At 44.0% G+C, this 11,629-nt stretch overlaps 1 protein-coding gene across 1 annotated transcript in view; it reads right to left on the bottom strand.

The window, feature by feature from the left end:
• Nucleotides 1–11,629, bottom strand: part of fbrsl1 (fibrosin-like 1) — a 253,704-nt gene continuing 242,075 nt past the window's right edge. Inside the window, 11 exon segments of the mRNA XM_034541227.1 lie at nucleotides 1–2,006; nucleotides 2,009–2,487; nucleotides 3,135–3,417; nucleotides 4,229–4,312; nucleotides 5,507–5,590; nucleotides 6,378–6,510; nucleotides 7,315–7,386; nucleotides 7,697–7,726; nucleotides 7,936–8,004; nucleotides 9,479–9,574; nucleotides 9,753–9,803. Coding sequence (XP_034397118.1) covers nucleotides 1,189–2,006; nucleotides 2,009–2,487; nucleotides 3,135–3,417; nucleotides 4,229–4,312; nucleotides 5,507–5,590; nucleotides 6,378–6,510; nucleotides 7,315–7,386; nucleotides 7,697–7,726; nucleotides 7,936–8,004; nucleotides 9,479–9,574; nucleotides 9,753–9,803 — 2,199 coding nt within the window. The 3' untranslated portion in view covers nucleotides 1–1,188.

Genomic DNA, 11,629 nt, shown 5'->3' with positions numbered 1-11,629 from the left:
TGACATTAGGTCCAAACTTTATTCCGTACATTTTAAACCAAGAATGTTCATTTTCATTTTTTTGCACGCCTAAAACTCTACTTGTTTTGTATACAAGAGTCTAAGAAAAACAACTGCACAACACCACAAGGTTGACAGAGAAAGTCCTTTTGCCACCCACTAAAAAGTGTCCTTCTTGTCTGTCTGGGGCTGGTCCAGTTTTTGACTTGGAAGTCTTTCAATAATTCCATCATTATTTATAAACAAGTGTTAATCCAAGTATCTTTCAGTATCACCAGTATTGTCTGCTCCCTCCGGGTGATTTCTTCATTAGGGTGCTGTGTGCTGCTTTGCATAGATTGCAGATGATCCTTCTCGGCCCCCCTACAACACCCTCTCGTTATACTTCTCATCCATTGGCCAGGCATGTCTGTTGCCATGATATTCAACAGAGAAGTGATTCCCCAAGTTTCATTTCATTTCATTTTTCTAGAAATGGTTAAAAAGACTAATAAATGTACACTGTAATTTTGCAGCAAAGGAATATCAACAAGTTATTTACATGAGTTTTCTTTACAGAGACTGAATAAAGACCTCATAATATATATTTTATCTGCATATCTCAAAGGCAAAACAAATGAACAAATCAAATCGGTAATGTAACATTGTACATTGTCATCATTGAGGATATCCTGGTACCATGAGGTTAAATTACTGAAGGTTGAAACCAAATCCAGTCTTTACAGTGGGTCATAATGGATATGTCTCACAATCAACTGGGATAAATATTGTAAAAGGCATGACTAATGCACAAAATACATAAAATTCATAGAAATGATATCTATACATGGAACAAGTATAGGAAATGTACAAACTCATTTCAGGACCTTTCTTTTCGAACAGAGCTGAAAAAAAGGTATTTGATTAATATATTAATAATTATCAAATATTTAAGTCGGATATAAACATACACATTTATGTTCTCTCGACCGACATTTTTCAACCTCCAGTCCACTAAAAATAAAGTCATGGCATGTGCTTAATCAGCCTTACACACCTTTACTTTGTACAATCATACCCTTTCCCTAAGGAAGTTGTGCTCCTATCTGGTTCAGAGCAGTGCATTTTGTTCACAAGAAGATTTCGGATTAGGAGAGTGGGGCTTCTGTGGAGTGCGTCTAGAAAGACTTTGTGCACTCTTCTAAGAAGCTACCGAGCCTCTACCTCTTTGGGGTTGCGAGATGGGGAGTAGTCCCGTGGGTCTTGGGTGGTGAGGGGGGTAGTCCTCCTGGGTGAGGCTAGCCTGGCACTGCCGGCTGGTACAAGGGGCGGGGGAGCACTGAGTGCAGCAGTCGGTGGTGTTCTGTTCAGAGGGCCGTTGTGTCCTGTGGAGGGGCTGAGTCTAGGGTAGTGCATGCCGCCTAGGTGGGGCATAAAGGGGGGCATGTGGGGTAGATGGCCCTCCATGGGGGACTGGTGCAACTGATGGAGGCGTGCTCTGTCCAGCTCCTCTCTAAGGTGGAGGCGCTCTCGCTCCTCCGCCTGCTGTCTCATCCTCTCGTGTTCCCTGCGCACCTCTAACAGGTGCTCGTGGTGAGAGTAGTCGTGAGCCTCCCTTTCGCGGTAGGCTCGTTCCTGATCATACACACTGGGGAAGCGATGTCCTTGCTCGGCCCTGAGCTGGAAGTCCATGCGCCGCTGCAGGTCCAGGCTGCGGTAGGCCTCTCTAAGGGGGTCCCAAGGGAAGGCCTGGTGGGGCAGGCGCTCTCTTCCTGCCAGAGGGCTCACGCCCATGAAGGGAGCCATGCGCGCCCGGTCTAGCACATTGAGGCTTCCCATCTGGGGCATGGCACTCATTGAAAGGGGCAGAGAGTGTCCCATGGGGACACCATGCATAACAGGTGCTGGAATGTCACTGCCACGTGGTGAGGAAAGAGGGTGCTGGTGGGACAAAGGTGGGTGGTGGTGGTGCGGGTTTACAGGCTGGCTGATTTGAGCAGGGAGAGCTTGGACTGGTGGCTGGGGGCAGGCTCCGAACTTACCAGCATGACCTCCTGCTCCTCCTTCCTTTCCTCCTTAATCTTCATGTCATTTTTCACCTTGTGGAGGAGCTCAGCAGGTGGGGGCTCTTTCCTCTCGCTGTCCTTGAGTGTAGGCGGGGGCCCACCAGCCATTTTCATGCCCTGCTCATTGATCACTGCCTTGGAGTATGGGGAAGGAGAACGTTGAGCGGGTTTGATGGAGTCTTCTGAGGATCTCCTCTCTAGAATCTCCTTGCCAGGCGACCGGCTCTCCTTCACCTTCACATCACCCAGCGTGGAAGACTCCCTGTGGCGCTCCAGTAGCTCCTTCTCCGCCTCACGGACTCGATCTACACTGCCACTGTGATGTCGCCCCGAGTCACAAGAGTTCTGGCTGTTTGAGCGTATCAGGCTGCTGATCTGGTAGCTGACTGGCGCGGAGGCCGGAGATGAACGGTTGGAGTGACGATTGCGATCCACAGAATCCCTGCAATGACATGATAAAACAGGTTAGTCAGTGCCAGTTAAAACAATCATGTATTTAGAGATGATTTATGTTGATTTGTTTTCAAACAATACCGGTTACCGTGCTCCTCTGATAATGTCTACTGCCTTTACATTTGAGTAAATCCTACCTTTAGCTAGAGTATCATTCACAGAGATTCTTCCAATTGTTTTTTGACATAACTTTTCTCAGAGCTGCTTGTTGTCTGTTTCAGTTGTGTCTATTTCCTTGTTGGATCCACAAATTACATTTATTTCAGTTTCCACAGATACAGTACACCTAATACCTGGAGAACTGTCACACCTTTCTATCTCCAGAGCTGATTTGGGTGATATGAGTGTTTTTTTTTTTGTCCAAACATAATTTAATCATCTCATATATATGCTAATATGAGCTGGAAAAGTGATACTTTTTTAAGCCACATCATCTTTATTTGAGTGCTTATGAGGATAGTTTTGTTAGATGTCAAGATGATAATATGTGTTCCCTTTCTGGATGAACGACTTGAAGCAATACAGTGAAGTGAGGTCCAAGGTTACATGTTGAATTGTCATGTTATATCTAATATCCTCCCATTAATACCTAAAAAGTACATAAAAAAGCAAAAGTTGCATCTGCCTCAAACTCACCTGTCTTTATCTTTCTCCTCCTTCCCGGTGGACGAGTCTCTTTTCTCTTTTTCTCTTTCTCTTTCCCTTTCCCTTTCTCTTTCTCTTTCTCGCTCTCGTTCTCGTTCTCTCTCATGAATGTTGGCTGAGCTGCTTCGCTCAGTGTCTGCGGTTTTGGGCCACTGTGGCGGGGTAGGGAAAGATGGCGGGGTGCGTCGAAGTCTGTTCCAGGTGTCGTGGTGGGGGCTGCCAAACGTGGGCAGTCCTCCTGGCCCCTCCTTGGTGCCAAACATGCTGTTGGACCCTGGAGAGAAGGGGGAGACAGACGTGGGACCCACTGTAAGTTAATTGGGCACAAAACCTTCTTGAGGACACGTAAGATGAGAAAGACTCGACAACAAAAGATGCCTTTGTCTTTGTCTCTGGAGGTTCTCTCAATGAAGCTGTTTGAAAGAGGTAGAGGTTAATGGCTCCCCCCACCAAAGAAAAAAACAACTAATCATTTGCTTTTGGGCTAAAGAGCTTCTCACCCCTCCTTTTTTGCACTGGATGAACAGGGGAGACTCACTTGCCCTCTGGAGTTGAGGGCTGTGAAAAGCCAAGGGAGACCTTAGCATTCCACAGCATGTCTATTCCAATCACATCCATTTTCACAACAGGATGACCGATTTGGCACACAAAAATAGCAGAGAGAAAGAGAAAGAGAAAGAGAGAAAGGCATAGAGAGAATGATGCAGGGGGGAAAGAGAAAGCCCTCCATGGTGGTGCAGAAGGGGCTTGTCAAATAATTAATAGATGAATTGCCACCAAACAGCGGACCTGAGAGTGTCAGTTGGCAGCAGCACAGCCAGATTAAAGCCAGACTGTTGGGGACATGGCTGGTGGATGAAGTGGAGGCAGGGAGGAGGTTTGCTGTGGTGTGTTGTGTTGCCTTGTTGGGCCTCCCTGGGCTAGAGCTGTTTTGACACAGAAACTAGAGCTAAGTGTCTTGATTTTCTTTCCTCCCCTCCTGGCTCTCCCTGTGGTCTAACGCTGTCCTGCTCTGTTCGGTTACTGGCCGCGATGGCCAGATTGAAAGGGGGAGCGGTGGAGGAGGAGAGGGGGCCAGCGCTTACCAAGCGAAGGGTTGCCTAATCCTCCGAAGGCACTGCTTGAAAGGTTGCCGAGGCCGCCATAGGAACTGGAGCGACTGAAAGGATCTGTAAAATGCCAAACAGGGATTAGCAAAAGGGGGGGTTGGCTGGCGGTGCTCACCCCAACACCAACCCGTTCCACTCGGCTTTTCTCTTACAAGCGAGCTCTGTTTTTTTTGCGCTGCCACCCTAGCTCTCTGCCTGGTAATCCTGCAGTAGCCAGGTCGCCTGGATGCTGGATTCACTGCCACTAACTGGAGTGGGGTGTCCCTGACCTTGCTGGGGCTATTGGAGGAACATGCTGGATGGGGAAATTAATTGTTGGAGCTGAGCTGAAAATAGACAATAGTGCTAGGACAGGGGAATTAGAAGCTGTAAAAATTAGGCTAGACAGAGCACAATGATTTAAATGGAGAATCGGTGACTGATGGGCTCCACTGACACAGACTAGAGCCTCCAAATTTATAGGAATAAGACAAACATTTACCCTGAGAAGGGAACCACATTCATCAACTGATAATGTGCAGTCCCATTTTAATTCACCAAAAATCCATCAGGAAATGCAGGACTTATCAACAGATTAGGGTTTAAGGATTTTCAGCTCTGGGGCTTGTTAATATATTAGAAAAGACAACAATGAAGAAACCTCCTTGGCCTCACACATGAATTCCCTGGTCAGGAAAATTGTTGTTCGCTAAATTTTCCTCCTCAGTGCACCATGTATTCATAAGCACAAAACGGATCGACTCGAGGGCTTATTCCATGAAATCCACTTGCCACTCTGAACCAAAACAGTGTCTCAGATAGAATGGTGGAAAATAAATTAATGCAAAAAAAAATAATGAAGGCACAAATAAATCCAACATCATTAACTACCTTCTATTACTTATCAAGTAAAAAAAAGAAAATGGTGTATAGTTTGTACCAGTGAGACTGAATACTAGGCTAGCCAAGTCTTTTTAATGACCCATGACAGCATATTTAAGACTCATGAATCATACGGTCTTATTATATGATGGCTTCACTCCCCATTACCATGAACCTCGAGTTGGCTCAAGAACTGCCGCAACTGACTTCAGTGGCCGACTGGACACCATATTAACCCTAAAATGAACCCGAGATCAAAACAAGAAATATCTAAGATTCAAATGACACCCTGTTGGCTTGTAATGTGTAAAAAGAGAGATAGAGTGAGTGAGGGAGAGACAGAGAGAAAGAGGATGTAAGTGTATAAAAAGATTTGAACATGGGGTTACTTACACTTACCTGCCAAATGGCTAGGAGGCAGGAAGCCGCTAGGGTGGGGGACGTGGCCATACGGAGAGGGAGCGGGGTGACCAGAGCCTATCAGAGCAGAGAGGATACAACAGTGTTATTATTATCCAATCAGACAATTATACATTCAAATTAGCCATGCAGAGGCAAACCAACACTATTATCCTTCAAAAACAATCACAATTCTGACCCCTATTTAGCCAATGTGAGTTAATAATTAAATAATTTTTTCTGCAACAGCATCACAAACGTGTTGAATATACATGTAATGTAGAGGAATTTGGGAGGTGGCTGAGTAATGCCGTTGATCAAATTAGCCATTGACATTTTGCTTATACTGCAGCTGTTGTGTGTCAGTGTGTGAGTCTATGGTTGCTTATTGAGATCAGTTTCTGACTGTGCAACAAGCTGGCCTCTTTCACAAAACATGGTTACCATCAGCCATATTCCATGAATTGTTAATGAAAGAACCAATTACCGCAGTGCCTCTGATACACCACTGCATAATTACCAGTCAAAGGCCGTTCGCCTCTCTGTTGCCCTCCAACGCAGTCAATTACCTAACTGAGAATCATCCATATTCATGGACATATCTGACTCTCTTTACTGGCAAAACATTGGCAACAAAGGCCCTGTAATTAAGTGAACATTACATGAGAGGAACAAACTAAACGATGCCTTTTTTATTACAATGGTGAAGGAACAATTTCGACATGCGGCTATAAATGCTCATTTACATAAATACATAAATGTTGTTGGAAGGCTGTGAACATGGGATGATTTCAATGTTTCTAATAATTTGTATTGTAAGATGCAGTTCATCACCCTGCATTGGGTACTGGGAGACCCTACTGACCTGTGGAAGAGAAGAGGGGTCGTGCCAGGTCATGAGTGTACGGAAACCCTGGGAAGACTCCTGGAGCTTGGGGTCGACTGAACAGGTCCAGCTTCCCATTCATGTCTAGTTTGTGAGGATCCAGCTGCATTTGCTATAATAGAAAGAGGCAGAGAGAAGGACAGGGAGACAGAAAAAAAGAAAATTAGGTCGGTAGACTACAGTACCATACATTTCCAACTACAGAGTGAGAGGGATTTATCCTCGGCTACACTGGGTGAGAGATCAGAGGAAGACAGATATATCAACAATGGCTCCATGTCTCCAATTCTGGCCAACTGTGTTATAACAAATATATGTAAGCTGATTAGGGACACTAAATCCTTGGTAACGGGGGTTCAAAGCCCGAGAAGGACTGACACCACTGGGCATGAGGCATTAGCAGAAGATCTCCATGGCAAGGCCACACCATCCTCTGTCAGTGAGAGGAGTATTTCCACACAAGCATTTTTTTGTGTTCAAATTGTCAACACAACTATTACTTTAACTACTAATTCTGTCACTGAGTGCTTTAAATGTGGCAGTTCATGATATTTTTCTTAAGGTGGAGTGAGCCATGCACAGAGCCTTTACGTCTGCTTTGAAAATGTTTCCTTTTAACTTAATATCTGAGAATATGTCTTGAAGGACAAATAACAAGAAGAGATATCATTTATGTTGGATTCTGTATTGGTATTAGCTTTTACAGCATTCTGTTCCTTTTTCAAAAAATTTTTTTTACATCTGCCTTTTCCACCCAGATGGTTGTTCTGAATCCAATAACACGATTATAGATTATTTTACAGGTAAAGATCCAACTATGACATGATCAGCCCTACTTATTCCATTACCAATATACTGTATCTGGTTTTACATGACAGCAAGATTCCTGAAAAACATCATTATCCATCTCACGCACCTTCATTTTCTGCTGGTGGTGGTAGATCTGCCATGCGATCTGGACATGCACTGCGCACCACTTGCCAGGTTTCTAAAAATTTTGAGAGAAACTGAGGGTTAGCCTGCTGGCTTTGCTAGAGGGAGCTAAAAATGGATTCTGGCATTGAGATTTTCTGGCCAAACTACAAAGTGGGAACTCCTCAGAATTTTCAACCAGGCAACGGATTAAGAAAATCTAACCCTGACTTTAGCTCAATAGAGACCTCAAAGCTATCCTTAAATGCAGCCAATACCCTGATTTGTCTTGATCAGGAGTTGATGAAGAATTTGCCGTTTTAGACTTTGTGGCCTGGCCAGAGAGATGAAACATTTTACAAAACATGGACAGGGCAACCACTCACCCTAACAGATGTCCTGAATGGATCTGTTATCTGTATGGACAAACGGACAATCAATATCATCAACAACAAAGATAAGTAGCTAAAATGTGCAGTTCTGCTGGCTGACAAATCGCAGTGCTCGGACACTGGATTCACACTGGGACTTTCCATTCCCTCTTTCAAGCACCGTGTATAAATGCATTTCTCTGAGACACATGGAAGAGCAGACTGGTTTGGGATGCTATCGGCCTGATGCTTACCCGGGATCCTTCTAGTAGGAGTGTGTGAGGTACTCCAGGACGTCCCGCAACATCAATGGAATTAGATGCCTGACAGAGAGAGAGAGACAAAAGGAAAGAGATACATGGTGATCAACCAGATCGAAGACAGTTGAAACATTTATAGATCAGAGAAACTGAATGTCTTACTTACTGTATACTACGGCATACACAACACTTTAGCCTCATAAAATGATTCTCTAAATTATTACATTTATTACATTTTAATTTGATATGCTTCATAATACATACAACTATTTCAATCATATGTTTCCACTATCTCAATGTCCTCTCTTACAACCCAGACAGTACAATTCAATGTTGATGTCCGGGGCATGGAAACGTGAGACACCCTGTTTTAAAACCCCTGGAGGATCTGCTAGTTAGTGATAATAGCATCACTCTTACTTTATATCCTCCTTCAGCAGCACTTTAGCTCACTAATCCTCAATGACTGCTACTGTATGGCTGACGCTACTAGATAAAACTATGATGAAGCTCCAGGCGTTCAGCCATGCCAGAGTAACACATCTCTGATCTCTCCGATCTCCTCTCTAAGTGCCTAGATCAGCTTTATTAATCCATCCCTACATCAGGGATAGGGAGATCCTGCAGAGTGACCGGGGTCACCAGACCGCACAAACAAACACACATCCCAAGACCCCCCTCCCCCCACCCCCCACAAGCTCCTCTCCAAGAATACTTAGCAGGGGCTTTGGACTGTTCCTTGAACCATCTGGAGGGGCCTTCAACAAAAGCCCCCCCCCCCCCCCATGAAAAAGCCCCCTGGGAATATGGCTAGTGGATTTAGGCCAGCTTTGATTGGTGGTTTACACCGGGTCACAGCCGCTGGGCATCTGCCAGACAGGCTCACACCCTCCCACTTATCCCCATCCCTCGCATCCCCACCACCCCATCTTCTCTCCTTTGCTCTCCTAAACAGACACACATCATTTATTTCTCATCTTTAGCATGGCCTGCCACGGCTCGCACAGTTCTGACTCTGGATCAGGTCCAGTCAAGCCTGAGTATTAGAGATGGATTTTAATAGGATGGGGGGAGGATTAGTAAAATCCTGTTTTAACTCTTCAGTGTACAAAGTTCTTCTGCTTTTCTCACCAAAGACAGACAAGTCTAGACTTCTTTACTTGTTATTTCTTCAATTAATTACCCTTTCAGGATATCTAATTTATGACCTATTTGCATATGCAGTTATCATCCCAACCAAGAACCGCACAATGTTTCTGTTTACTAAATTAGTTGCTTTAGTGATGTTGAATGAGTGTCACCTTTTTGACCCATGCAAAGTACTCTTTACATACAATAGGGAATTTGAATATGTATCTAAATGTGCATGTTTTTTAATGAAGACTAAAACAGTAAAGGCATGTCAAAACAGAATGCTTATCATTTTAAATTAGTGTTTCAATTGTGCACAAGCTGGTGTGATTTCTTTTGAGTCCATGCTTCCTTAAATTCTCGGTGTTTGCCGATCGTGGGCTGAGGGTGGGGATGTGGGGCTGACCTTGGGCTGGAAGGCTCCTTGCAGCGAGCTGAAGGGTCCTGAGTGTGGGAGCAGCGGGGGCATGCCTGGCATGGTGGGGGGGTAGGAGGGGAAGAACTGGGGAGAAAAGAGGAGGATGGGAGATACACAAAGAAACAAAACAAAATCATACAAGTGCACACAAAAGACCACAGCCACAATCAATGCTCTCACGGCTCCATTCAAATATGTCAAATATTGAATTTGCCAAATGCAAGTAACACATTTAGTTTCAAATGACAATATCAAAACTCACGTTTGAATGTCTGATAAAGGGATTGTCCATTTTGGGGGCGTATTTGTCAAACTGAAATAAATAGGAGAAAATAATTAGGACACACAATGATATATTTGATAAAAATCCATCATGTAAAAAAGCCTTCTTAATAATAACGTCTCATTATTTTTACATCCCAAAAACAAAACACATGATCAACATTCGTAACTGGTAATAAGCCCTAGAGTAAAGCAGCTGGCTTGCACTGGTCATGGTCACTGGTCACTTAAATGGCATGGTCAGATAGGCAGTTACATTACTTACAATATGCACACTGCCAAGATGAAGGCAGCCTGTCGAGACACACATCTTGTTTTGGGTATTAGAAAACCTGACTTCAAAATCTTTTTTAATAACCACCCCCCCCCAAAAAAACAGACCAATTCTCTCTACATCAAATCGTGGAAAGAATATATGTAAGTTTGACTTTTATGATTGAAACTGAATCGAGTTGATGACATTTGCATTATGAGATCATTTAGGACAGATCAGCATGAAACTGATACAGCCTTGACACGCTGAATTGATGTGAGGAAACCTTTTCAGTGGCAGAGCTTATGCCCAACAGAATAATCTCAATTGGAATTTGCCGTATAAAAACTAGGTTGTTGTATGAAAAAAAGATTCTGATCATGGGAATCTAGTCGGTAAGCTGAGAAGCAATGGAGGGAAGGAAGGAGGGAGAGAACGGAGAATATTGCCCAATGTATGAATGGGGACTTTATATGTCTGTTCGCAAGCCAATACTGGCTCTCTATTTTGAAACAGGATAATTACAACTGAGAGTAACTTATTCCTATTCCGCAAATACACAAACCATTTGCAGGTACTTTTTGCGAGTGTTTTCATAAAGCTCTCTTGGCAGGCATATGTTTGGGGTATACATAAAACAGGAAAATGAGTGGGTATGAATCAGTGTTTCTGTGTGTGCGTGTGCAGCGACACGGGTGGTTGAGAGGGGAGCGGGTGTAGGGTTGGCTGAGCGGCTAGTGGAGAAAGGGGCCCGCTGGTGAAGCAGGGCCATTCACATCTGCACACAAAATGGCTGCAGTGGCGGCAATGGTGTTGGCGGCCCTGTTTGTGGGCGATAATGGGCCCAAATCAAAGACAGACAGCCTACTGAGAGGAAACGCCGAGCCAGCTTCCGAGCTCATTAAACAGCTCCTCTGCATTTCAGAAAGCGCGGCCTGTTTAATGTCGGACACTGTCAGAGGGATTTTGGCTGTTTTACGATCTAGTAAAGAAAATGTTAAAAAAAACAACTTGCCCTTGTAATTTATGTTGCCTGTCACAGTTTTATAGTAAAGAGCTTTGGTTAATTAAAGTTTAATATTTCATCTTATAACAATTAAGGATATTGCTTGTCCAAAGACATGGCAGGAGACAGGGTAGGAAAGACACTCAGTGCTGCCATTTGGCAAGCCAGCTGCTTCAGGGTGTTAAACAATAAACAAAAATAGAGGCTTCATAATTTCATTAATTACAGCCATTAGCCAAGCACTGTTACATAGCTGAAATGACATGGAGTGTCTAGAGAGCAGGAGAAAATAAAGAGAGAGAGAGATGCACAACTGGGCCACACTTGGTTTGCCTTTTCATAGCAACACAGTAAAAAAACAAAACACAACACCATCATTACAACTGCCAATCTACTCAAACAGCAGAGAGAAGAAAAACAGCATTATTACTGAGGAGAGGAATGGAGGGGAAAAGGCATGAGTTAAGTAACAACACAGTTTCAATTAAAAGGAAAAAAAACAGCAGAAGACATTAATGGCAGTCTCAAATGCCATTGTACCAACACAACGAGAGTTGGGGGAGGGGAGCTATATAAATCATGTGCTACATAATACCAG

This window comes from Cyclopterus lumpus, chromosome 9 (genome assembly GCF_009769545.1).
Source record: "Cyclopterus lumpus isolate fCycLum1 chromosome 9, fCycLum1.pri, whole genome shotgun sequence".
Lineage (NCBI taxonomy): Eukaryota > Metazoa > Chordata > Actinopteri > Perciformes > Cyclopteridae > Cyclopterus > Cyclopterus lumpus.
This window is presented reverse-complemented; position numbering and strand designations above follow the sequence as displayed.